The following is a 27,881-nucleotide window of genomic DNA, read 5'->3' on the forward strand; positions in this document are numbered from 1 at the left end:
AACCTGCCTGTCTTGTTTACCATGAGATCCACGGAATCAAGCCCAAGCCTGGCATGTAGCAGATACTCAAGAAGGATTTGTCGAATAAGAGATACACGAATCAAAAGCATTGCTTTTTGCCCTCAAAAAGTGTCCAACTTTTGCTATTGAACATTTTAGCGCCATTCCCTTGTGCTAATTACTTTCCTAAGTAAAGTTAGAAGCTGATGCTTAGTGCATTTGTGTTTTAGCAAATTGAATCGAATCTGTATATCCCACTCAAAGAAATTTAATTGGAATTGCACATTAAACTGAAGCAACCCACAAATCGGCATCTTATCTTGCTTGCCTTAAGCCCCAAAGGGCCTATAAGGAGCACCTGGAAAGCCACTGTTCTATTGTTCATCTCCATCTACACACCTTACTGTATGCCCTTTACCCAATAACCTTCGTGGAGTGTTTCCATAGGTACTATCAAGCCACTAACGATGTAACAACTGGAGTCACTGTCGGTAAATCCAAGTATATGTTGCATCAAAAGAGTTTCGACCTACTTGTCTAGCTCATAGCCCACACATCTATCCAGAGACTTTAAAACTGTTGTATTTTGCCCCCTACCTTCCAGGTGATGGCAGATTAGAGGTGAGAAGCAATTAGGCAACAGTTGCTTCCCAACAGTCTCTTCCAGTTTGTTCTGTCTCTCATTTGAGTTCTGACTTATGAGTTGCTCCTTTACATGGTTTTAAAGTCAAACAATTACTTGTCCATTACAATCACCTGTCAATTGCTAGCAAAATTAGACTACTGAGGAGGTAGATGGTACAAACACAGGCAGAGGATGCAGACATTAGTAAGAGACGAGGCGACTGCACTACAGAAATGTCCTAGGACACTGTCTGGAGGCAAATCTAACCCTGACATAAGTAGAGAGGACAGGATGGTGGCGGAGGTGGGAAGAGTGTGTTTTGCCCTTACTTTAAGTGAACTTGGACATGTCCTGACCTTTGCAAACACCACCCCTCCCCCGTAGTTCCCACTTACCTCAGCAGTGGGCTGTGTCCAGGCTCCTCTGTGGTCCTTGCACAGGTCAAATCTAAGTTCTCTTCCCTTTCAGCCCCCACTTTGGTGGCTGCTGCTGCCGCTGTGCTGCCGCTGTGCTGCCGGCTAACCTTGTTTTTGCTCGGGTGGGAGGTTGGCCATGGTGATCTCATTACAGAGCTGCGTACTGGCTTGGGCCAGGCACGTGATGAAAAAGTTTGGTTCCGTGTTGGCTGGAAACAAAACACCCTTCTTTCCGGAGGGCATGTCCTTAAAGCGGAAAGGAAATCTAAGCTCAAGCAAGAACTTGAAAAAAGTGCATTTGGCCAAACTCTGGGCTTCCCTCCCCCTGCCCCCTTTTTTTCTTTAAATTTTTTTTCTCCATCATCTGCAACTTAAGAAAATGTTGCTGTCCCATAGGAGGAGGCAGATTCAAGAAAAGATGTGGATGTCAGATAATGGCAGGTAGTACAAGTTGATAAAAAGGTGACAGAGACCAGAGGATCTCATTTTCTTTTTTTTCATTGCTTCTCTTCCTGTGGAGGGCAGGCAAGGGAGGAGAGATACATCAGCTATTTCTAGTGAGTCTAGATGCGGGAAAGGCACGCCTATGAAGGGTGAATTTGCACTGTGATTGAAATAGGGGAACTTAGGATACAGGACCCATGACATGAAGTGAAGAGCACTTTAGAAAAAGAGCTGCTTTTAAATTTCTGAAAACTATTTTTAAATAAATGTGCAAATGATATAAAATACAATAGGGTCAAAAGAATGTACAATGAAAAGTCTTTTTATTTCTCCTCAGTCCCCTTTTTTTCCTCCCAAGAGGCAACCCCTGTGACCAGATTTTTGTATATCCTTCCAGAGCTTACATATGTAAATAAAAACATGTGTAGGCCTTGTGCTTCTCCTTTAGCAACAGCTCCATAGTATGTTTGTTGTGCACTTTGCTTTTTCCACTTAACAATCAAACATGGAGATTGGCTGGGCATGGTGGTGCTCACCTGTAGTCCCAGCTATTTGGGAGACTGAGGTCGGAGGATCGCTTGAGCCCAGGTATTTGAGACCAGCCTGGGCAACATAGGAAGACTCCTTCCAAAATAAACAAAACTCAGAAACTTGGCTGGGCACGGCAGCTCATGCATATAATCTCAGCACTTTGGAAGACCAAGACGGGAGGATCACTTGAGGCCAAGAGTTTGAGACCAGCCTGGACAACATAGCAAAACCCCATTTCTACTACGTATACAAAAAAATTAGGCCGGGCGCGGTGGCTCAAGCCTGTAATCCCAGCACTTTGGGAGGCCGAGACGGGCGGATCACGAGGTCAGGAGATCGAGACCATCCTGGCTAACACAATGAAACCCCGTCTCTACTAAAAATACAAAAAAAAAAATTAGCCGGGCGAGGTGGCGGGCGCCTGTAGTCCCAGCTACTCGGGAGGCTGAGGCAGGAGAATGGCGTAAACCCGGGAGGCGGAGCTTGCAGTGAGCCGAGATAGCGCCACTGCACTCCAGCCTGGGCGACAGAGCGAGACTCCGTCTCAAAAAAAAAAAAAAAAAAAAAAAAAAAAAAATTAGCTTACTGGCACATGTCTGTTATCCCAGCTACTCAGGAGGCTGAGGTGGGAGAATGGCTTGAGCCCAGGAGTTGGAGTCTGCAGTAAGCTATGATTGTGCCACCGCACTCCAACCTGACTGACAGAGTGGGACCCTGCCTGTCTCTAAAAAACAAAACAAAAAAAATGCTGGGAGCAGTGGCTCATGCCTGTAATCTCAGCAATCTTTGGAAGGCTGGGGCAAGAGGATTTCTTTTTTTTAATTTTTTGAGATGGAGTCTCGCTCTGTCACCCAGGCTGGAGTGTAATGGCATGATCATGGCTAACTGCAACCTCTGCCTCCCAGGTTCAAGCGATTCTTCTGCCTCAGCCTCCTGAGTAGTGCCACCACGCCCGGCTAATTTTTGTATTTTTTTTTTTAGTAGAGATGGGGTTTCACCATATTGGCCAGGCTGGTCTTAAACTCCTGACCTCGTGATCTGCCCGCCTCAGTCTCCCAAAGTGCTGGGACTACAGGCATGAGCCACTGTGCCTGACCTGGCAGGAGGATTTCTTAAGCCCAGGAGTTAGGGACCAGCCTGGGCAACATAATGAGGCCCTGTCTCTAAAATAAATAAAAATAAATAAATAAATAAATAAATCTCCCTGTCAGGAGATCGAGACCATCCTGGCTAGCACAGTGAAACCCCATCTGTACTAAAAATACGAAAATTAGCCAGGCGTGATGATGGGCGCCTGTAGTCCCAGCTACTTGGGAGGCTGAGGCAGGAGAATTGCTTGAACCCAGGAGGCAGAGGTTGCAGTGAGCCGAGATTGCACCACTGCACTCCAGCCTGGGCAACCAACAGAGCGAGACTCTGTCTCAAAAAAAAAAAATTTCTTTAGACACAGGGTTTCACTCTGTCACCCAGGCTGGAGTGCAATGGCTCAACTATGGCTCACTGCAGTCTCAACTTTCTGGCCTCAGATCCTCCCAAGCAGTTGGACTACAGGAACATACCACCATGCCCCACTAATTAAAAAAAATTTTTTTTGTAGAGACAGAGTCTGGCTATGTTGCCCAGGCTGGTCTTGAACTCCTGACTCAAGCAATCCTCCTGCCTCAGTCTCCCAAATTGCTGAATTACAGGTATGATTCACTGTGCCTAGCTTCCTTCCTACTTTCTAATGCCAAGCATCACTGTCATGTGCAAACATTTATTTTTCACTAACTATGATGTGCAGAAACTTTTTTTCCTATTTCCTATTGTCTCTATGTCCATATCTTTGCTTACGCTAATCCTCTCACCCAGAATTTCCTTCCTGTTTCTGTCAAGTATTGTGTCTCCAGTTCTTTTCTCTCTCTCTCTCTCTTTTTTTTTAAGATATGGGGTGTTGCTATGTTGTCCAGTCTTGTCCCAAAATCCTCGCCTCAAGTGATCCTCCTGCCTCAGCCTTCCAAAGTGCTTTAGCCTCCCAAAGTGCTAAGATTACAGGTGTGAGCCATTGTGCCCAGCCTAATTCTTTTCCTCTTGAACTTTTTTAGCTTAAGTGGTCAACACTCCCTGGAGTAGTAGGTACTTTTTTCCTACAATAATTTTCATATAGGGTCTTTATGTATTTCCATGGGAGTAATAACTCTGGCACTAGTAACACTGGTCTTCAGTAAATAGTTGATTGCTGAGCAAGCCTTAGAGAGAAGAGCATCCCTCTAGTGAGAAGGTCTGCAGTCTTCCTGGGTGTTCTCTCCATCCTATCTTTTTTTTTTTTTTTTTTGAAATGGAGTCTGGCTCTGTTGCCTAGGCTGGAGTGCCATGGTGTGATCTTGACCCACTGCAAACTCCACCTCCCAGTTTCAAGCGACTGTCTTGCCTCAGCCTCCTGAGTAGCTCGGATTACAGGCACCTGCCGTCATGCCTGGCTAATTTTTGTAGAGACTGGGTTTCACCATGTTGGCCAGGGTGGTTTTTAACTCCTGTCCTCAGGAGATCCACCCTCCTTGGCCTCCCAAAGTTCTGGGATTACAGGCATGAGCCACCATGCCCGGCCTCTCCATCCTATCTTCAAGGAATTGCTCAATCCTCCTGGTTGATCTCCTTGAAACGAAGTGTTCCTGAGGAGAGACCTTGAGAGCCTGGGAGAATGCAGATCTGAGTTGGGAATAATGGGAAAGCTTGATTGGTCTTCCTGTTATCAGACATCAGACATCAGCGGTTTTTTTTTTTTTTTTTTTAGACAGAGTCTGGCAGTGCCGCCCAGACTGGAGTGCAGTGGCATGATCTCAGCTCACTGTAAGCTCCGCCTGCCGGGTTCACACCATTCTGCTGCCTCAGCCTCCGGAGTATCTGGGACTACAGTCGCCTGCCACCACGCCTGGCTAATTTTGTGTATTTTTAGTAGAGACGCGGTTTCATCGCGTTAGCCAGGATGGTCTCAATCTCCTGACCTCATGATCCGCCCGCCTCGCAGGCGTGAGCCAGCGCGCCTGGACAGCTGTGTGGTTCTTAAGGGGTCCCATTCATTTTATAACTAGTGTTTCTCAATTTTCTTTTTTTCTTTTTGAGACGGAATCTCGCTCTCTGTCGCCAGGCTGGAGTGCAGCGGCGCGATCTCGGCATACTGCAACCTACACCTCCCAAGTTCAAGCGATTCTCCTGCCTCAGCCTCCCGAGTAGCTGGGATTATAGGCGTGCGCCACCACACTCAGCTAATTTTTTTTGTATTTTTAGTAGAGAAGGGGTTCCACCATGGTCTCTATCTTCTGAGCTCGTGATCCGCCCACCTCAGCCTCCCAAAGTGCTGGGATTACAGGCGTGAGCCGCCGCACCCGGCAGGAGAGTATAAGTTTAAGAAAATTGAGAAGACCTGGCGCGGTGGCTCACGCCTGTAATCCCAGCACTTCAGGAGGCCAAGGCGGGCGGATCACCTGAGGTCGACAGTTCGAGACCAGCCTGACCAACATGGAGAAACCCCGTCTCTGTTAAAAATACAGTATCAGCTGGGCATGGTGGCGCATGCCTGTAATCCCAGCTACTTGGAGGCTGAGGCAGGAGAATCGCTTGAACTTGGGAGGCAGAGGTTGCGGTGAGCCAAGATCGGGCCATTGCACTCCAGCCTGGGAAACAAGAGCGAAACTCATCTCAAAAAACAAACAAACAAAAAAACACCAAAAACCAAAAACGTATACTCTCCCAAATGAGATTTGTTGGAACCTGACTTTCTATAGTTTGCAGCTCAAAAACAGTAGGGGCCAGGAGCAGTGGCATGCACCTGTAATCCCAGGTACTCAGGAGGCTGAGTGGGGAGGATTACTTGAGCCTGGGTGCCCAGGGATTCAAGACCAGCCTGGATAACGTGGCAAGACCCTCATCTCAAAAAGCAATAGAGTTTTCTTCTCAAATATGAAATGATATCACTGAATATATTCTTTTCCAACTACCGTCTCATTCATTTGGGACCTCCTTCCGACTGGGAAGCAGTGACTTCTGGAAAATTATTCTAAGTTTGCGATATCCATGAGTACAGCATCATATCCAATGTTCAAAAGGTAACACTCTAGGCCGGGCGCGGTGGCTCATGCCTGTAATCCCAGCACTTTGGGAGGCTAAGGCGGGTGGATCACTAGGCCAGGAGATCGAGACCATCCTGGCCAACATGGTGAAATCCCTTTTCTACTTAAAAAAAAATACAAAAAATTAGCCAGGCGCAGTGGCGGGCGCCTGTGGTCCTAGCTACTCTGGAGGCTGAGGCAGGAGAATGGCGTGGACCCTGGAGGCGGAGCTTGCAGTGAGCAGAGATTGCACCACTGCACTCCAGTCTGGGTGCCAGAGCGAGACTCTTGTCTAAAAAATAAAATAGATTCAGTTCCAAGGCATCTGTGAGCCCGCGGAGTATACGCCATGAGCAAAGCTCACCCTCCCGAGTTGAAAAAATTTATGGACAAGAAGTTATCATTGAAATTAAATGGTGGCAGACATGTCCAAGGAATATTGCGGTGATTTGATCCCTTTATGAACCTTGTGATAGATGAATGTGTGGAGATGGCAACTAGTGGGCAACAGAACAATATTGGAATGGTGGTAATACGAGGAAATAGTAACATCATGTTAGAAGCCTTGGAACGAGTATAAATAATGGCTGTTGAGCAGAGAAACCCATGTCCTCTCTCCATAGGGAAATTAGGTCATATACATTTTCATATTAGACTTTTTGTTAAATAAACTTTTGTAATAGTCAAAAATGCTTTCTCAAATGTTCTGAATATAGAATATTAGCTCTCATTCCAATTTTTTCTAACATGAATTTTCCTGGTTGACACTGATATCAAAGGGTTTATGCATTAAAGTGGAAGAATCTTATTAAATGTGAAAATAAAATAAAATAAAATAACATTCCAGCTCCTCCTAAAATACAATCCATCTATGCTTGCTTTATATTTGTTTTCAATAATTTGAGAAACGAGCACCCAGTTCTGGGTGAGGGGTGGTGGTGGGGCTGGACACGGTGTTTCCTGTTTGTTTTAACACACACCAGGCACAGTGCCACAGGAAAAAACAAAATTCCAAGAAAGGACTGGGGAGGCCACTTTTCATGTGACTACTGCCTGCCTGTCAGTGCTAGCCTCTCCTGACTCTAATTATAAGTGGGCGAAAGCACGTTAGAAACCCACAGAACTGACTGGTGAATGGGAAACTTGCCTGCCTTCTTTATCAGTGTATTCCTCAACCGAATCACTGTTTATTATTTTTTTGAGACGGAGTCTTGCTCTGTTGCCCAGGCTGGAGTGCAGTGGCGCGATCTAGGCTCACTGCAACCTCCGCCTCCTAGGTTCAAGCAATTCTCCCTGCCTCAGCCTCCAGAGTAGTTGGGATTACAGGTGCCCTCCACCACGCCCAGCTAATTTTTGTATTATTTAGTAGAGACAGGGTTTTGTCATGTTGGCCAGGCTAGTGTTGAACTCCTGACCTAAGGTGATCTGTCCGCCTCGGCCTCCCCAAGTGCTGGGATTACAGGCTCAGGGAGTCACCGCGCCCGGCCCCAAATCGACTGTTATAGAGAGAGCAAACTGAGACATGCCGTTTATCGAACGCTCTTTTGTATCTTCCTTGGTGCGCGGTGTTTTTCCAATTATTAACTATTTAATCTTCACAAGCTCATGAGAACCAATGGTATCCTAATTTTGCAGATAAGGAGCTAAACACTCATTTGGAGGGGAGAAGAGGGGGACTGGAGTTCAGAAAGTGCATTTGATGCTCTTATCCTGGAGGCTGGAGCTAGGAGTTCACCTCCCTGGAGAATAGCTTTTGGGAATCCCGTTTGAAATTGCCGCTCAAGGCCAGCTCGGCATCCAGCCTAGGAATTGGAAGGATTCTGGAGAATCCCCTTAGGAAGAAATGTTTAAAAGTGCAAAGTGAAGAGTAGAAGACCCTCTCCCGGTCACTAGGGGTGCATTTGCCGTTCTTTTATCAACAGCACTTCAAGTAGAAGCATCTGGGACAAGGACTAGAACCGTGCCTGGGGCAGCCCCCACGTCCTCTCGGGAACAGGGGTGGAGCGCTGGCCAGAGTGGCTGAGGGCGGCCCGCCGCCGACGTTGTGGGCAGGAAGCCGGCGCTTTGTCTTCTCTCCCACCGCGGAGAACACGAGGCGGAGGCGCGCCCCAGCTGGTCACACGCTGCCCAGGGCGGGCGTCGGTCAAGAGCCCTGTCTCCAAGCAGGATTAAAAGGGAACCAAAGGGCTGGCCGAGGGGCTTCAGAAGCTCCTGGGCGAGGCCTGAGCCCGTGGGTCTCGACACTAAAATCTGGCAAGCTCCCTGCGCGTTCGCAAAGGTTTTGGAGCTCTTAAGAGCCCGGCGACGCCTGCGCTGGCCAAGCGCCGTGCCCACGGGAGGCGCCGTCCTCTTTGTAACTGGAGCAGACCCTGGCGGGCCAGTTGCTATAGCAATGTTCCTCCCTCTGCTGGGCGAGGCCGGGAGGTAGGCGGGCCTTGGCGGACGTCACCCACTCTCGGCTTTCGGGAGCCGCCCCACCCCCAACTAATTGTTTGCCAGAAAGGAACCGTAAGATAGATGCTTTGTAAGTGAGGCATCTAGGGGGCCATATTAGAACAGAAAACCAGGACAGCCTTTTTCTCCGTCAGCCTCGCCACAAATCCCTTCGTGCCAACGGTTTTAACGGTCCTTCAAAGCCAGAAGGAGGGGGCGTGGTAATTCCGGGTGGGGGTTTGTTCGAAGGGCCACGCCCTTTCCTCGGCCTTTGGATTTTTCCAGGCCGCGCCCACGGCAGGAGGGGTTGTTCTAGAGCACGCCCCTTCCTTGTTCGCGCGGAAAGAGAACCAAAATGGAGGAGTAATAATCATGATTAAATTGAGCGAGCGCAACTAATCACGCAAAGAGGGCGGCGGGAGGGCCGCCTTCCGCAAGCGTGCTTCCAGGCCTCCGCTTCCCACCTATTCGGCGGCGCCCTGTTGTTTCTGCGCCTGCGCGCTGCTTCCCGCGAGCTCACGGGCGGAGCGAACACGCACAGAGTCGCAGGGGCGCGCAAAGGGGGAGGAGCAGGCGTGACCAGGCGCGCGCGCGTGTGGAGTGACTCTAGAGAGCAGGCGAGTCGGGCGGATCGGGTGGGTAGAGTGGTGCCGTCCGGTTGTTTGGTGGGAGGTACGTAAGGCCGCTCTGGGCACGTGGGCGCCCATTTCACTGGCTCGTTCGGTTCTAGGAGCAGATCCGGGGTAGAGGGAAGAGAGCTCCGGGTCAGGGGCTGCTGTCGCCGCCGCCGTCCGGGAGTCAGCCCGCCAGCCCGCTAGCCAGCGCTTCGCGGGCACTGCCGGTCACGGTAAGCGGGACTGCGCTTACCGGAAAGAGGAGCGTAAGATGGAAGAGTGTGAGAGACCATGGGGGGTCTGTGGGGGAAGGGGAGTGGGGGTGTGTGTAAGGGGCAGGGTGTGTGATGAGAGAAAACCCAGCAAAGAGTAGTAATAATAATGGCCACCGCCACAAGGTAATATTCGAGTGATATGTGCGGGGACTTTACAAAGCACCTCATATGCTTCATTTTAACTTCTACTCCAATCGTCCAAGGTGCGTACTGTAATCAAACCCCTTTTACAAGATAGGAAAACTGAGGCACGAAATAGGTTAAGTAGCTTATGCAAGGACGCACAACTACGTGGCTTGACCTGGCTTCGAACTTAGTTCTCTTAGTCCTAAGGCCCGTAATTTTAACTTTGCTTTACCAAACAAACACAGAAGAAGAATGGCGTGTCAGAAGGAGGAGGACTGAGTGTGATTTGAAGTGGAAAGATGATGATAAACGAGAAGAGAATGATGATGGGAGACAGAGTAGTGGGGAGGAGGACCTGAATATGGAATCTTGCGGGCCTCCCCCTTCTAAGTCGCCGCCTCCTTCTTAGTTCTTGAGGCCCCACAACTTTTTCTTGGTGTTCTATGGCTTTAGGAATGGAGGAGCCAACTCACAGACCTGGGCCGTTCGGGTGGTTTTAAGAAGTTTGAACTGCAGTTCAGTCCAGGACAGTGCCTTGAGACACTGTGTTTGGAGGTAGGGGAGGGTCAGAGGATCCTCTTAAACGCTGCTGCTATTTATTTCTTCAAACGTGCCACTTCCTTTTCTATCTTATCTAGGCACGGCAAAGCCTTTGTTCAGTCCTCTCGAATAGGGAAGTGATGTTTATTGTTTCCTTGTACACTTGGGCTTAAACAAACAAAATCAGACTCAACATTTCTTTTCCCGAGCAAGGCCTTGATTGCTTGCAGAGAAAACGTTCCGGTGGCTTTATCATTAGTTGCCCTTCAGAGATTTCCTGTGTAAGTAAGGAGTTATGTTTTGGAGAAGTTTACACTGTAGATCAACGGGAGCCATCTGAACATACTGCCCTGCAGGTCAGCACAGGGCAGGGACTTCAGTAATTCATAGGGGTGTGTGTGTTTGTGAAAACCTTTCCCTCTTGCACAGTTTTCTCTGTAGCTCATGTGGGAGTCAAGTTTTTAAGTCAGCCCGTGAGGCAAACATTGTATGTAATAAAAATTAATCCTTAAAAATTCCTTAGGAACATTCAACGCTTGAGATTAGCATCCTGTTTGTGACTACATGCTGGACAGTTTTTCCTTCAGTTTTGAAACTTGTTACTGCTGCTTTGGTTGTAACCCAGATAAGTAATTAGGTTACCTTTAGGGGCTGTGTTGTGCAAATAAGCATATTTGAAAGCCATAGAGTTGTGATGTGCTGTGAGATGCTTGCACTGAGGAGGCTTAAAAGGAGGAAGACAAACCCCTATCTTAGGCTCATTTTGGAGCATGTGCTTATGAAGTGGAAAGTGACAGGCTGAATTGCTGGTATGATGATGATGATGATGATGATTTTTTTGAAACGTGCTCTTGCTCAGTCGCTGAGGCTGGAATGCAGTGGCGTAATCACAGCTCACTGCTGCAGCCTCGACTTCCTGGGGCTCAAGTGATCCTCCCAGCTCAGTCTCCTGAGTAACTGGGACTACAGGCACACACTACCGTGCCTGGCTAAGTTTTTGTACTTTTTGTAGAGATGGGGGGGTCTTACTTTGTTGCCTAGGCTGGTCTCGAACTCCTAAGTTCAAGTGATTCTGCAACCTCAGACTCTCAAAAGTGCTGGGATTACAGGTGTGAGCCACTGCGCTCGTCCTCCTGGTATTTAAGTTGCTATTTTATTTTATTTTTTGGCCAACATATGTCAGTAATTTGACTTGCTAAATTAAATGTGCATAGTGTGATTCCTCTTTAATTTTTGAGTGGCACTGCATTCAGGGGCTTGCAAGCTATTGTTTACTTCCCCACAGATCCTAGCTAACTTTGGAGCAAAAATGGCTTACATATTTTTGCCAGCTGTCTGGCTTTTGCAGTCCCCATATATATGCCAGATATGTGTAACAGTGGTTAACTTTTTAAAAACCAGTTCTCTTTTAAATGGAGGTTAAAGGCATCTTTTGGTTGTGTGGGGTTTTTGTTGTTGTTGTTGCTTTTGCTTTTATGGAAACATCTCCCAAAAACTCGGGAGTGATACACCCACTTCCTCCAAAGTAGTTATGGTTATGTTTGAAATGACACCAAAAATGAAGGATATTATTTCAGTTAGGGAATAAGGAGGTACCACTGATTTAACATTATATGGGTATAGAAAATGGTTTTAAGGCCTTTTGCAGGGGAGAAATCTTAAGCAAGTTTAGGAATCTAAAATTCTGAGTTGGAACATTTTCTGAATTATGGTCAGATAGTGGAATTTACTCCACATTCATTCTGAACTTCTCTCTTTTCTTGATCTTTATTGTTCTTTTGCAAGCCTGTAATAGAACAAAAACAAGAGAAGAAATATATCCTGGCTTTAAGAAGTTTCTACTATGTTTTTGTGGGGAGATACCACATAGTCTACTTAAGTTTAACTACTATAATTACAGAGAAAAATCTGTAGAAGTATAGGATACCTTGAATAAATGGAATCTTCAAGGGTTGCTGGCAAACCAACAGTTTGATTTCTCAGAAGTTTCTTAGAGAAATGATGCCAGTGTTGTTTTGCTCCAGATTCTCATTGTTGCATCTGCCAATCTTGAAAGTAGGAAGCAAAGATATTCCTTGCTCTGTCCTTTGGGAACCACTTACATTCGTTTTACTGTTTCTAGGAAATTTTCTTTAAATATATACATTAGAGTCCACTATTGTGTTGTGGATCCATGCAGTGGGCTTGCCTTAGAAGTAAATGCCTTTATTTTTTGTTGTTTGTTTGTTTTTTTTTTTTTTTTTGGAGACTTAGTCTCGCTCTGTCGCCCAGGCTGGATTGTGGTGGCACTTCTTGTCTCACTGCAACCTCCGCCTCCTGGGTTCAAGCAATTCTCCTGCCTCAGCCTCCGGAGTAGCTGGGACTGCAGGCGCGTGACATCACAGCCAGCCAATGTTTTGTATTTTTAGTAGAGACGGAGTTTCACCGTGTTAGCCAGGGTGGTCTCAATCTCCTGACCTTGTGATCCGCCTGCCTCAGACTTCCAAAGTGCTAAGATTACAGGCGTGAGCCACCACAGCCGACTTTTTTGTATTTTTATAACCAGGCCACGTATGTTGTTTGCCATAATAATAACAGCATTAGTCAGAGACCCAATCATGATGAGTTTTTTTCTCACAGAATACTTTCCCCTCCCTAATTTTTCTCTTGAAAAATACACCATGAATCATTCTGTTTCTGGCTGAATGATTTATACCAGCCATCTTTAGTCCTACTGTTGAATTGCTGCATAGTTTCTTTTTAATTTATGTGTTTAAAAGTAAATACTGGCCGGTGGATCACAAGGTCAGGAGTTCAAGACCAGCCTGGCCAATATAATGAAACCGCATCTCTACTAAAATACAAAACTTAGCTGGGCGTGGTGGCGCACACCTGTAGTCCCAGCTACTTGGGTAGCTGAGGCAGGAGAATCGCTTGCACCCAGGAGGCAGAGGTTGCAGTGAGCCAGGAGTGCACCACTGCGCTCTAGCCTGGGCGAGAGAGCGAGACTCCATCTAAAAAAAAAAAATAAAAACGTAAATACTAACTCAAATTCTGATTTTCGTTGTGGTTTTTAGGGTTCAGATTAGCAAGTGGGATTGTTTCTACCACTTAAATCCCTCACTTCATGCTCTGTTTGCACAAATCTAAAGAGGCACTGGTATATCTAAAGAGGCACTGGTATTGTTAATTGCCTCTAGTTATATTTGACTTTTGGATTGTAGAGAAAAATAATTTCCTTCTGTGGGTTGGGGGAAGAATCCCATGCCAGTATTCATCATATGGGTACAAAGGCTTGAGTGTGAGAGTTTAGGTCTACGTTCTTTCAGGCTTTCAGAGATCTCAGGTACATTGAAAATGGCTAAGGTGATTCCTTTAGGACTGTTTCCATGATTTGGTCCCTGTGCAAAGTGATGTGAAAGTCATGGATAAGGGCATATTTGTGGTAACTGGGGATTATTTTGGTCTAGTCTACAGAGAGCTGAAAAACTAGGGTAGTGGTTTCACTTCTGTGGCAGAGGACTGCTGGGCAGAAGTTTTAGTAACTTCAGTTTCTTCAGGAAAGAACCGTGTGTGTGTGTGTGCGTGTGTTTGCGTGTGTTTGTGTGTGTTGACAAGAGTTTCCCCATCATATAAAATGGAGAATAATCTTAATGTTTTAAACTAATGAAGTGATTGTAAAATATTGTTTTGATGTCTTTGTTTTGTTGACATCTTATGTGTGTATAAACTTACATGATTTTAAAATGTTTTAAAATCTAGATCAGATCAAACATTGTCTGGCCTGCACTGTAAAACTAGTTAGCTGACGACGACTTCTCAGGTTTCTTCAAGATGCCTGCAGCACTTGTGGAGAATAGCCAGGTTATCTGTGAAGTATGGGCCAGTAATCTAGAAGAAGAGATGAGGAAGATCCGAGAAATCGTGCTCAGTTACAGTTATATTGCCATGGTAAGGAGCTCTACTCTGACTCACCTTCTTTTTTACTCTTAGAGATGGGGTCTTGCTCTGTTGCCCAGGCTGGAGTGCAGTGGCTATTCACAGATGCAATCAATCATAGCTCACTGCAGCCTTGAACTCCTGGGCTCAAGCAGTCCTCCCACCTCACCTTTCCAGGTTGCTGGGACCGCAGGCTCATACCACCATGCCCAGCTTGACTCACCTTCTTATATGGATGGGTTGAGGGAATGTTTAATTTGAGATCTTGAAAAGAATGAGTATGTTCCACTAAAGCCATTGTGAATTAAACCTGACAGAAGGTTGTGTTGCTTTATGAAATATCAAGGTAGCCAGTGTCTCTGAGAAGGATGTAACCTCTAGTATCTTAGATTTTTTGTAACATTATTCTGTTTGAAAGTCTTTAAAGCAGAAGTTACATCAACCCCCGGGGCCCATCTGTTCTACAGATATGGTGAATTTGACTATACAATGTTTATTCAAAATTTTAAAAATTTATTGCCAGCATTTAAAAGTCAATAGAACTCAGTTGAATTCCAGATTTCTGGCATCTCTGAAAAAAAAATAGGAAGACCTGGCAATATATGTTATCTACCCCTGCCTGACACTGGCTGGAGAAAGAGATGAGTATTGTGGTAATATTAAGAGCCTCCTGTAGAGAGGCATGTGCTCTCTGTTTTACTCCAGTCCCTGTTACTTGTACCATTTTCATACCTAGCTGACTTTACTCCTTTACATTAGCTGCTTGGAATTTGTGACTCTTGCTTTAGAAATTATAGAGTTAAGTCTGTAGCTTGGTATTCAGAGCTCCTTCCAGTCTTTTCACTCAAGCTAAGCCTGTCTCTTTGTATTTTTTTCTGAATGGCTGTTTCACTTCCCTGTATTTGTATTTTTATTCATATATTGTTCTCAACCTAGAATGTTCTTAATTGACTGCATATCTACCTGTAGTTACTCAACTCTTTCTATTGACATTCTGCTTATTTAGGATCAAGTTGTTGTGCGAAGCTTCATGATTCTAGTGCTTCTTTAGTAGATATCAACAAGATCAGTATTTTAAGATAGGCTTTTGGCCGGTCGTGTTGGCTGATGCCTGTAATCTGTGCACTTTGGGAGGCCGAGGCAGGTGGATCACTTGAGATCAGCCTGGGCAACATGGTGAAACCCCATCTCTACAAAAAATACAATAATTAGCTGGGTGTGGTAGCATGGACCTGTAGTTCTAGCTGCTTAGGGAGGCTGAGGGGGGAGGATTGATTGCACTTGTGAGGTTGAGGCTGTAGTGAGCTGTGATTGTGCTACTGCCCTGCAGCCTGGGTGACAGAGACAGACCAACCCTGTCTCAAAAAAACACAAAAAGAATTTTGTGCCCAAGTTTGGGGCTTGTCACATAACTTTTATAAATGGAGGTAAAATTTTATTTATGAATTACCAATTCAGCATCCACTGTTTTCTGAAACCTTGTGATGAGAGACTTTTTCCTTTTCCAGGACACAGAATTTCCAGGTGTTGTGGTGCGACCAATTGGTGAATTTCGTAGTTCCATAGATTACCAGTATCAGCTTCTGCGGTGCAATGTTGACCTTTTAAAAATTATCCAGCTGGGCCTTACATTCACAAATGAGAAGGGAGAATATCCTTCTGGAATCAATACTTGGCAGTTCAATTTCAAATTTAACCTTACGTAAGTGATTTCTAAATAATTTTGTTAATTTTAAGTTTTGTTTTCACTGAATCCAGGTAGGTGTTGGATAGAGTGGTCAAGCAGAGGATGGAATAGGGAATCTCAGCAAGTGAAGTCCTGCTTAAAGAACTGCAGCAGCTCAACAATGAAAAGATAACCCAACTAAAAATGTGCAAAAGATCTGAATAGACTTCTTGAAAGATAATGTACAGATGGCCAGTAAGAACATGAAAAGATGCTCAACATCATTAGTCATGAGGGAAATGCAAATTAAACCCACATTGGGATACCACTTCACACCCACTAGAATGGCTGTAGTCAAAAAGACATAATAAGTGTTGTTGAGAGTGTGGAGAAAATTGGAACCCTCATACATTGCTGCTGGGAATATAGAATTTGGGGGAAATTCTGGAAAATAGTTTTGCAGTTCTTGAAAATGTTAAACATAGAGTTGCCACATGAGCTAGCAATTCCACTCTTAGGCAGTGGAAGATTCCATGGTATGTATATACCACATTTTGTTTATTCATCTGTTGATAGACACTTGGGTTTCTTCTACCTCTTGGCTGTTGTGAATATTGCTGCTATGAACATGGGTGTGCAAATATTTCTTCAAGGTCTTGCTTTCAGTTCTTTTGGATATATACCCAGGAATTTAAATTTTTTTAAATTTTTTTTTATTTTTTATACCCAGGAATTTTAAAAGAAAATTTGGGGGACACTGTCATTTTGCTGATTGCATGAAGTGATGTTAGTGTACTTCGTATCATATCCTGCTTTGTTTAACTGGGCATCAGGAGTGTTTCATGACTTAGGAGTAATCTTTTCTTCCTGTGAAGACAGGGTCTTACTTTGTCACGCAGGCTAGAATGCAGTGGTGTGAACATGGCTCACTGCAGCCTCAATCTCCCAGGCTCAAGTGATCCTCCCACCTCAGCCCCCCCAAGTAGCAGGGACTACAGGTGCATGCCACCATGCCCGGCTAATTTTTTGTGGAAAGTGATCAGCCCGCTTTGACCTCCCAAAGTGCTGGGATAACAGGTGTGAGCCATTGTGCCTGCAAGGAACAACTTTTGTTGTTGTTGTTCGTATGTTTTGGAAATTTCCTTGAGGTTCAAGTAATTTTGAGAGATCATCTGGCTCTTTCCTTTAGCTGCATTTTTTAGTTTATTGTCAAAGCCTGTAAGTTCGTACCATAAAAATAATATAATACAAGGAAGAAAAATGAGTTATTTCAGAGTGGTTTGAGTATGTTTGGATTTAAAATAATGTTTACTTGCGGCTGGGCGTGGTGGCTCACACCTGTAATTCCAGCAGTCTGGGAGGCTGAGGTGGGTGGATCAATGGATCACTTGAGGCCAGGAGTTCAAGACCAGCCTGCCCAATGTGGTGAAACCCTATCTCTACTAAAAATACAAAAAGCCAGGTGTGCTGGTGGGTGCCTGTAATCCCAGCTACTTAGGAGGCTGAGGTGGGAGGATCACTTGAACTCAGGAGGCGGAGGCTGCAGTGAGTCGAGATTGTGCCACTGCATTCCAGCCTAGGTGACAGAGTGAGACTCTGCCTCAATAAAAAGAAAAAAGAAATAATGTTTACTTGGGATTGAAGCCTAGTTATAATAAAACAAAAAAATAATGTTTATTTAAGTGGAAAAGAAACTTGTGATTCAACACTGGTTTTAATTTAGTGGAAAAAAATCAAGATTGCAGTGGTTTTCTTATTGCCTAACCCAAGTTTATATGAAAAGCAAGTGAAAGTCTAGTGGAACAGGATTTGTTTAGCTTATTTCCTTACTTTTGTGTTACATGGTATCGTAAATAATTCATGTGGTTGAATTAATGGATATATCTTTACAGTGGAATGTTATGCCAGTGTTACAATGGATGAGTACTGATTTGTAAAGATGGTCTGTGATGTAGAGATGTAAGAGATGTAGGTGTGTATGTGTAGATAGATAAAATAGTCTGGAAAGAGCTGTAAACGAAGGTGTTGTATCTGTGGGGTAGCATTATAAGAATGTTAATTTTTTCAATTCTTTTCATAACAGAGTCTTTCAGATAATCATCTGTATACCAAGTAATAACATGTTACAAGTTATTTAATTCTGTCATCTAGTAATTTTGATTAAGAGAAACTAAAAGTAGCTCAAACAATTACACTAGTATTCATTGTTTGAACCATTAGCAGGAATAGACTACTTTAAGACTGGCTGTTGCTTCACATGGGTTACAAATAACTATTTGCTACTTTTTCATAGATAAAGCCCCTGACCTTCATGGAAGCATTAGGGAAAAAGAAAACTTAATTTCTTTCCTTCTTCAAAGAACTTTTTCCTTTCACTAGATATAAGAAAGAAAAAGTCAACAATGATACATGTGTTGCTTGAGCTAAAAGACATAGGAAAACAGACAACACACACCCATTACATTTCTATGAAATATGAGGTAAAGAGAAAATTTTTTTAATGTCCTTTTTAAAATATAAGAGCTTTAGTTGAGTTGTAAGTCTGTACAAAGAAGCTAGATTTGCTACTCTCCAAGAAGTGAAGGGACCTGCTATGTAATATATAGAAATCTTTTACTTCCTTTTTTTAAAAAAATTTTTTTTTTTTTTTTTTTTTTTTTTTTTTTTTTTTTTTTTTTTTTGTGAGACGGAGTCTCGCTCTGCCGCGCAGGCTGGAGTGCAGTGGCCCGATCTCAGCTCACTGCAAGCTCCGCCTCCTGGGTTCACGCTATTCTCCTGCCTCAGCCTCCCGAGTACCTGGGACTACAGGCGCCCGCCACTGCGCCCGGCTAGTTTTTTGTATTTTTTAGTAGAGACGGGGTTTCACCGTGTTAGCCAGGATGGTCTCGATCTCCTGACCTCGTGATCCGCCCGTCTCGGCCTCCCAAAGTGCTGGGATTACAGACTTGAGCCACCGCGCCCGGCCTTAAAAAATTTTTAAATTTTTTAAAATTTTTATTTGAGACAGAGTCTTGCTCTGTCACCCAGGCTGGAGTGGCACAATCTCAGCTCACTGCAACCTGTGCCTCCTGGGTTCAAGCAATTCTCCTGCCTCAGTCTCCCGGGTAGCTGGGATTACAGGCGTGCCCACCACCATGCCTGGCTAATTTTTGTATTTTTTTTAGTAGAGATGGGGTTTCACCATGTTGGCCAGGCTGGTCTTGAACTCCTGACCTTGTGATCCGCCCACCTTGGCCTCCCAAAGTGCTGGGATTACAGGTGTGAGCCACCACGCTCCACCTGTTTACTGCCTTTTTTTTTTTTTCCTTTTTTTTTCTTTTTTTTCTTTTTTTTTTTTTTTTGAGATGGTGTCTCGCTTTGTCACCCAGGCTGGAGTGCAGTGGCGCGATCTCGGCTTACTGCACCCTCTGCCTCCCAGGTTCAAGCAGTTCTCTGCTTCAGCCTCCCGAGTAGCTGGGATTACAGGTGGCCACCACCATGCCTGGCTAATTTTTGTATTTTTAGTAGAGATGGGTTTCACCATCTTGGCCAGGCTGGTCTTTAACTCCTGACCCTTGTGATCCACCCACGCTGGCCTCCCAAAGTGCTAGGATTACAGGTGTGAGGCACCGCATCCGACCTATTTACTTCTTTTTCATAGGAATGTAACGAGCTTTGCCAAAGCTTTATGTTCCCTGAGGTTATCTAAAATGCCAGTTCATGGAACAGGCACTTCTTTCTCCCACTCCTTTCCGTTTATGCTGTAGTTTTCATGGATTTCTGGCCAATGTCACAGAGGCCAAGAGGCTACCCAAGCCTTTTTCTGCCATAAGTAGGTCTGGTGGCTGGTCCTTTTCTGGGCTTCCTATGCCACTTGAGTGCTGCAGCTACTGGGATTCCAGGGCTGTGGCTTCCTTGACCTGGACCGCTTCCTCTTTCTGCAGGTGGTACTGTTAAGTTTCATCCTCAGCTGCTCCTTTGATCTGCTTCAGCCTCTGGGTCTTTTTGCTCATGCGCCTTGGATACCTTCTCAGTGGCACATTTCTTGGCCCACAGCAGCTGCTGGAACCCCTGAGACTGACTGGCCATGGTGGTGGTGACTCTGAGACTGAGGCAAGCAGCCTGAATCAGCTGGAAGGTGCATCGGGTCATCTTAGTTGGCTGCCCACCATCTGTGCCTCAGTATTTTTTTGTTGGTTGATTTTTTTTTTATTTTTTTTGAGATGGAGTTTCGCTCTTGTTGCCCAGGCTGGAGTGCAATGGCGCTCTCGGCTCACTGCAACCTCTGCCCCCCAGGTTCAAGTGATTCTCCCACCTCAGCATCCGAGTAGCTGGGATTACAGGCATGCGCCACCACGCCCGGCTAATTTTGTATATGTAGTAGAGACAGGGTTTCTCCACATTGGTCAGGCTGGTCTTGAAATTCCAACCTCAGGTGATCTGCCCACCTTGGCCTACCAAAGTGCTGGGATTATAGGCGTGAGCCACTGCACCCGGTCTTGTTTTTTTTTTTTTTTTTAAGTTTATTTATTTATTTTTTGAGACAGAGTCTTGTTCTATTCCCTAGGCTGAAGTACAGTGGTGCCATCTTGGCTCACTGCAACCTTTGCCTCCTGGGTTCAGGTGATCTTATGCCTCAACTTCCTGAGTACCTGGGATTACAGGGGCACACCACCACGTCTGACTAATTTTTGTTTTTGAGATGGAGTCTCGCTCTGTCATCAGGCTGAAGCGCAGTGGCGCGACCTTGGCTCACTATAACCTCTGCCTCCCGGATTCAAGCGAGTCTCCTGCCTCAGGCTCCCAAGTATCTGGGACTACAGGTGCATGCCACCATGCCCAGCTAATTTTTGTGGTTTTAGTAGAGACAGGGTTTCACCATGTCAGCCAGGATGGTCTCAATCTCTTGACCTTGTGATCCGCCCACCTTGGCCTCCCAAAGTTCTGGGATTACCGGCATGAACCGCTGCGCCCGGCCTAATTTTTGTATTTTTAGTAGAGACAGAGTTTCACCATGTTGGCCAGGCTGGTTTGAACTCTTGGCCTCAAGTGATCCGCCTGTCTCAGCCTCCCAAAGTGCTGGTATTACAGGTGTGAGTCACCACGCCCAGCCTGTTTATTTTATTTTTGAGACAGGATCTTGCTCTGTCACCCAGACTAGAGTGCAGTGGTGTGAGCCCCCTCCAGTTCTTGACCTCAAGCAATCCTCTCACCTCAGCCTCTGGAGTAGTTGGGACTATAGATGCATACCACCATGCCTGGCTTGTGTGTGTGTGGTGGGGTTTTTTTTCTTTTCTTTTTTTTTTTTTTTTTTTGAGACAGAGTCTTGTCTGCTGCCCAGGCTGGTCTGGAACTCCTGGCCTCAGGTGATCTTCCTGCCGTGTGTGTGTGTCTGCGTGTGTGTCTGTGTGTGTGTGTGTGTGTGTGTGTGTGTGTGTGGTGGTTTTTTTTTCTTTTCTTTTTTTTTTTTTTTTTTTTTTGAGACAGAGTCTTGTCTGTTGCCCAGGCTGGTCTGGAACTCCTGGCCTCAGGTGATCTTCCTGCCTTGGCCTTGCAGAGTGCTGGGATTACAGGCGTGCACCACTGTGCCTGTTTTTTTTTTTTTTTTTCCAAATAATGAGCAAATGTATACCCATTATAATTAGGAAATTTAGTTTATGGAGGAAAATCTCATTTTTCTATCTGTCACAGAAATATGATGATCTACTCTGCATGCTTGTTTGAATGTTGGAAAGAGTGAATTGATCTATTAAGTTAGGGAAAGCATTTCAAAAATACTTGTACTATAAGTATAAGGTGGTGGTAATATTGTGGCCACTACTTCTGTTTCTTTATTCACCAGTTAATAAATAAACACCTTGTTTTTTAGAGAGGACATGTACTCCCAGGATTCCATAGATCTCCTTGCTAACTCAGGACTACAGTTTCAGAAGCATGAAGAGGAAGGGATTGACACACTGCACTTTGCAGAACTGCTTATGACATCAGGAGTGGTTCTCTGTGACAATGTCAAATGGCTTTCATTTCATAGGTCAGTCCTAGGGAATGTGTATTTCTCTCTCGCTTTGGGCTACACTGGAGCAGGGAACTGAATTCTTAGTCATTTTTGAAGTCCTAGTGACTGTTCTGTTCATCAGCAGCAGTCAGAAGTTGAATTGGTACTTGTTGCCCATGTTTCAGTTTTTCAGAAAATACTGGGGCTTATATACTGGTTTGTTTCACACGGTATTTGGCTTCATCATGTGGCTATCAGTGGGTTTAATTCCAAGTGGGAATATGGTGGGTGGAGAGGGTCACAGTACTTGGTTATCTTTTAAATGGCTGTCCCCAGAGTTTCTTAGGTACTTGAAAGCCAGATTCTCCTTATTTTAACTTCTCAGTACTTTTGGATTTTTGGTGAATCAAATCCACAGTTAAAACCTTTGGGTACTTTTTTATATCTCCCATATTAGCCTGTTAGGTTGTTATTGGAAAATTCAGATTATAGGCCGGGCATGGTGGCTCACACCTGTAATCCCAACACTTTGGGAGGCTGAGGCAGGCAGACCACCTAAGGTCATGAGTTCGAGACCAGCCTGGCCACCATGGCAAAACCCTGTCTCTACTAAAAATACAAAAATTAGCCAGGCATGGTGGCGGGCGCCTGTAATCCCAGCTACTTGGGAGACTAAGGCAGGGATAATTGCTTGAACCCGGGAGGTGAAGGTTGCAGTGAGCCGAGATCGCGCCATTGCACTCCAGCCTGGGCGACAGAGCGAGACTCTGTCTCAAAAAAAAAAAAAAAAAAAAGATTCAGATTATAGTACAATAAACTACTCAGAAAAAGTGAAAGTTCCTAACACGAAGTAGCATTTACAAGCTTTGAGAAATAAAATGGTTGAACACTGGGGCCTGATAACTGCTGCTTTTTTAACCTCTGTGGTTTATTCTCTCCTTGTAGTGGCTATGATTTTGGCTATATGGTAAAGTTGCTTACAGATTCTCGTTTGCCAGAAGAGGAACATGAATTCTTTCATATTCTGAACCTTTTCTTCCCATCCATTTATGATGTGAAATACCTGATGAAGAGTTGCAAAAATCTTAAGGTATATGATGTTTTTCTTAATACCAGTAACAAAAATAAGGACAGAAAAAAAGCTGACTTTGCTTTATTGTTATGTGTTCAGCATGCATTATTGAGTACTAGATGCCGGTGTGGTGGTAGACAGGGTATAATATAAAGCTGATTTGCACAGATATTTGTGTGGCCATGAAGGGAACCCTCTGTTTCTGTCATCTTAAGGCAGGCATTCTTCACTCGAGGCCCATGAACCTAATGAAAAGGTATAAATGCTGTTTGTTAGGGATGGGGTCTGTGGTGTAACAGATTCTCAGAGGGGTTCTTAACTCTAGAAAGTTTTAGAACTTGGTACCCTAATAAATTGTTGACATAGAGCTTTGCTGTCTAGAATTAGAGTGGGATTTACTATTTCCTCAGCCTTGCAATTCTGATTTTAAAGGCAGAGGTCTGGCAAAATTAACAACATGGAAAGGAGCAAAATATAGGATGTAGCACAATATAGCGTTTGGAAAAAGGGAAGAAAAGAGCTAAAAAGAGGTTATTAAGGCCTGTTAAATAAATGGCCTGTCCCCATTTCTTGCTAGAATTTAGTGAACTCATAACTGCACTTAGTTGACTTCAGTAGAGGCATGTTGGGTCTGTAATACTATCTTTGTTTTTCATATATCTCCAGGGAGGTCTTCAGGAAGTTGCTGATCAGTTGGATTTGCAGAGGATTGGAAGGCAGCACCAAGCAGGCTCAGACTCACTGCTGACAGGAATGGCTTTCTTTAGGATGAAAGAGGTAAACTTCCTCGAATGTGATCACAGGCCTCTTGGCAGTAACTTACTGAAGACTAAGGAGGTAGTGGATGGTCTGTTGTGTGGGCTGAGGTTTGCTGAACATGTGTTTTTATTTATTTATTTATTTATTTATTTATTTGAGATGAAACCTTGCTCTGTCACCCAGGCTGGAGTGCAGTGGTGCGATCTCGGCTCACTGCAACCTCCACCTCCCGGGTTCAAGCTTTTCTTCTGCCTCGGCCTCCTGAGTAGCTGGGATTATAGGTGCCCGCCACCGTGCTCTGCTAATTTTTGTATTTTTAGTAGACACGGGGTTTTGCCACGTTGGCCAGGCTGGTTCAAACCCCTGACCTCAGGTGACCCGTCTGCCTTGGCCTCCCAAAGTGCTGGGATTACAGGCATGAGCCATGGTGCCTGGCTGAATTTTTTGTATTTTTAGTAGACACAGGATTTCACTATGCTGGCCAGGCTGGTCTCGAACTCCTGACCTCAGATGATCCACCTGCCTTGGCCTCCCAAAGTGCTGGGATTACAGGCGTGAGCCATGGTGCCTGGGTAAATTTTTTGTATTTTTAGTAGACACAGGGTTTCACTATGCTGGCCAGGCTGGTCTCGAACTCCTGACCTCAGATGATCCACCTGCCTTGGCCTCCCAAAGTGCTGGGATTACAGGCGTGAGCCACCGCGCCCGGTCACACTGATTGTTTTTTTAGCAAGTTGATGGCCACTTTGAAAGTGGTTGTTTTTTGTTACGGTGTTCAGCATGTCACATGTTTGAGAGGCAAAAGCAGCATTCTGACATGAGAGCCACTTTCTAGTAACCAAGTATTCTTGAGCACACCCAAGTCCAGAACTTGGTATTCTTGGTAACTCTAATTTTCAGTTATTTGCTTTTTTTTGATTCCTGTAATACAAATATGTTTGTTAGGCCACACACTGACATTATGGTAAGTTCTGTCAATTACTATTAAATAAATACTATATTGAGTTTACTATAACCCCTTAGTAAAAAGACTCTTAATTTCTTCTTTTAGTTTCTTTACTCACTGACTCAGGTTTTAAAATGTATTTGAAGATGTAGAAGGAGTAAGACGCTGCTTGGAAAAATTAAAATGTCGATTTTGTTGACATTTTTGAGGAATGGATCAGATTAATTGATCTGTAGACATGGATCTCCTTTTTAGAGCTAAGATTGTAGAGAGGGAGAGTACATTTCCTCTTTGTTACTCTTAATTATAAACAACTGTTACCATGTGTTGGTAAATGTTCTAGGTTAGTGGTTCTCAACTGGGGATGATTTTGCCCTGGAGGGTACATTTGTTAATATCTGTACATGATTTTGGTTGTCACAATCTGGTGGGGGAGGGTGGTGTGCTACCTGTCAGGAATGCTGCTAAACATCCTATGATACACTGGACAAGTTACCCCAAATAATTATCTTGCCCCAGTAGTGTCACAATGGAGAGATCTTGCTTTGAGTGCTTACTGTTTGTTATCTCATTCCTCATAATAACCCTATTGTCCTGTTTATAGATAGGGAACTATGGCTTAAAAGGAGTTTAAATGACTTTGCCAAGGTCAAGTGAGTCCATCTGAATCCAGAGCCCAAGCTCTTAACCATTGCTTTGCTTGTTAAAGACAAGGGAGCAGTTGCATTAAAAGCAGCAGCAGCAGCAGCACAGAGATACTGGCAGTAAAAGAATACATGGAAAGTATGTCTGTTCAGATAGGAGAGCCTTTCTCCTGCAGAGAAAGGAGCATGAAAAGACTGCATTAAAAGGAAAGGTTTAGGCTGGGTATGGTGGCTCACACCTGTAATCCCAGCACTTTGGGAGGCCGAGGCAAGTGGATCACTTGAAGTCAGGAGTTCCAGACCAGCCTGACCAACATGGCAAAACCTGCCTCTATTAAAACTACAAAAATTAGCCAGGTATGATGACATGCACCTGTAATCCCAGCTACTTGGGAGGCTGAGGCAAGGGAATCACTTGAGCCTGGGAGGCGGAGGTTGCAGTGAGTACAACCGTGTCTGCTTTTTTTTTTTTGAGATGGAGTCTTGCATTGTTCCCCAGGCTGGAGTACAGTGGCGCAATCTCAGTTCACTGCAACGTCTGCCTCCCAGGTTCAAGCATTTCTCTGCCTCAGCCACCCAAGTAGCTGGGATTACAGGTGCCCGCCACCATGCCTGGCTGATTTTTTGTAATTTTAGTAGAGATGGGGTTTCACCATCTTGGCCAGGCTGGTCTTGAACTCCTGACCTCGTAATCCACCTGCCTTGGCACCCCAAAGTGCTGGGATTACAGGCGTGAGCCACTGTGCCTGGCTGAGCCTTTCTATACTATTAGTTTTTTTTTTTTTCTAGTTTGGTGTATTTTCAGGGCTTTAGGAAGGCTGGGAGGTGCTGATGTGGTAGTGGTTTTTCTCTTTTTTGACATGGCATTTCACTGTGTTGCCCAGGCTGGAGTGCAGTGGCATGATCTTGGCTCACTGCAGCCTCTGCCTCCTGGGTGCAAGTGATTCTTCCGCCTCACCCTCCCAGGTAGCTGGGATTACAGGCGTGTGCCACCATGCCTGGCTCATTTTTGTATTTTTAGTAGAGATGGGGTTTTGCCATGTTGGCCAGGCCGGTCTCGACCTCCTGACCCCAAGTGATCTGCCCGCCTCGGCCTCACAAAGTGCTGGGATTACAGGCATGAGCCATTGTGCCTGGCCAGATGTGATAGTGTTTATACTTGTCATGACTTCTAGCATAATTCTCACCATGGTTCTCTGTCCCATTCTTCAGTTGTTTTTTGAGGACAGCATTGATGATGCCAAGTACTGTGGACGGCTCTATGGCTTAGGCACAGGAGTGGCCCAGAAGCAGAATGAGGATGTGGACTCTGCCCAGGAGAAGATGAGCATCCTGGCGATTATCAACAACATGCAGCAGTGATGGCGCCAGGCTCTGCAGGTTGGGCCTGATCCGAGTGGTGCTTACTGTGCTGACTGTGTACTTATCTTCCCCAAGAGAAAATGCTTCTTTTGAGCAAACTGTACCTACCATCTGCATTGAGCAGAAAGACTTTTGTTTTACTGAAGACAAAGTTGTCTTTATTTTAGACCCAGAAGAGAGGAGTTTGCTCTGAATTTGTAAGTAAGTCTTCCCCATTCCTCATCCCTGAGCCTCTCCTCTCTGGTTGCCTCCTGCCACCAGCATCCATGGCTCATTTGACACCTTTTTAAATATCCAGGACAAGTCTGAAACAAACTAGTAAAATGTATATAACTCTTACCTGTTGTCATTCTTTTTCTTTTAAATTTATTGCTAATCTCTGATAATGAAGATTCTTACTCTGATTCTCAGCTGAGCTGTGAGGGCTTCCAGGGAAAATGGAACAAAATGGTGTTCTTATGTAATGGGTTGTAGATACTGAGTCTTCCTTTCCTTTTCTGACCCTTCTTGAGGACATTTGCTTTCCTCACACTTTTGTAGTCTTTCTTTACATATTACTATATGGAAATGAATTGCTCTGTGCTGAAATTTGAAGACCAGAAAATGAAACTTAAAAGCAAACAATTTTACTGAATCTGTGTACCCTTCATTCATGAGAACTCCAGAATGAGTGTTGACCACTGAAGCATCTTTTAAGTCTGTGTTCCATTGTGCCACTCAGGTTTGCCGTCGCATACGTATCATCTGAAATCATTTGAAATTTTTGTACAATAAAATATCCTGGATTTGATCCCAAATGAAACTAGTAAGATCAGATTTTTGGGTCATGTCTGTTGTATTTTCAATAATGTGATTTCAGATAGTCATCTGGATTCTCCCACTTCTCTATTTTCTCTACTTTTCCTTCCAGCAAACCTGAAACATTAGGGAGATGGATTAATGTGAGTACCAGGAATGTCTTTAAAAAGCTAGAGTGGTTACGTTTAATCAGGCAGTAAGATAATTTGGGTTCTTGAGTTGTTTTGGAGCAATATCCCACAACTGGGGTAGGAAGCTCAGGATTTTTTTTTTTTTTTTAAAGCTAGTCATTTCAAAAGTACATTGTATTTTTTTGAATGACCACAGTATGGACAATTTCAAAAACCAAAACCCCCTTTGGATTGGTGGAAATAAAAACTGGTAACTCACTCAAGTGAATGAATGGTCTTGCATTTTAAAAGCTTATGAGAAACTCAATTTGAAATGATTAAAAAATGTCAAGTATTATAAGCTGGTATTTAAGATGCTTGTAAATATTATTTATGTTTTTAATTTTGTAAAATAAAGATTTCTTTTTAACCACTGGCATTGAGGTTGGGTCTTTCATAGCTATGGATTGCTGGCTCTGGAAGATGGTCATTTGCCATCAGTGAAATAAGAGCATCTTGCCTCCATTGTCCCCAAGTTGG

The 27,881-nt window shown here is 44.6% G+C and overlaps 2 protein-coding genes and 1 pseudogene across 16 annotated transcripts in view; 2 read left to right on the forward strand and 1 right to left on the reverse strand.

The window, feature by feature from the left end:
• FAXDC2 (fatty acid hydroxylase domain containing 2) overlaps positions 1–1,157 on the reverse strand; it is a 31,639-nt gene extending 30,482 nt beyond the window's left edge. For all 5 annotated transcript variants that reach the window (XM_073994646.1, XM_065546999.2, XM_073994645.1 and 2 more), the window contains exon 1: positions 1,021–1,157. The gene's annotated coding sequence lies outside the window, so the exon portion shown is untranslated. The remainder of the gene's footprint in view (positions 1–1,020) is intronic.
• A 5,289-nt stretch (positions 1,158–6,446) lies between these two features.
• On the forward strand, positions 6,447–6,840 carry LOC107129980 (small nuclear ribonucleoprotein G pseudogene; annotated as a pseudogene).
• A 2,431-nt stretch (positions 6,841–9,271) lies between these two features.
• On the forward strand, positions 9,272–27,780 carry CNOT8 (CCR4-NOT transcription complex subunit 8). 11 transcript variants are annotated; one of them, XM_005558366.4, is made up of 8 exons: positions 9,272–9,384; positions 10,006–10,107; positions 13,834–14,022; positions 15,519–15,712; positions 21,525–21,686; positions 22,596–22,740; positions 23,389–23,499; positions 26,284–27,780. In XM_005558366.4, exons 3-8 carry the CDS (start codon positions 13,906–13,908, stop codon positions 26,431–26,433), a joined length of 879 nt encoding a protein of 292 aa, XP_005558423.1. In that variant the 5' UTR covers positions 9,272–9,384; positions 10,006–10,107; positions 13,834–13,905; the 3' UTR covers positions 26,434–27,780. The 11 variants fall into 11 exon arrangements, with proteins under 11 accessions (XP_005558423.1, XP_005558422.1, XP_015307666.1 ...); XM_005558365.4 differs by lacking the exon at positions 10,006–10,107 and having other exon boundaries at positions 9,272–9,432; XM_015452180.3 differs by lacking the exon at positions 10,006–10,107 and having other exon boundaries at positions 9,272–9,417.
• Positions 27,781–27,881: the final 101 nt, after the last annotated feature.

Source organism: Macaca fascicularis, chromosome 6 (genome assembly GCF_037993035.2).
Source record: "Macaca fascicularis isolate 582-1 chromosome 6, T2T-MFA8v1.1".
In the NCBI taxonomy this organism is placed as follows: Eukaryota; Metazoa; Chordata; class Mammalia; order Primates; family Cercopithecidae; genus Macaca; species Macaca fascicularis.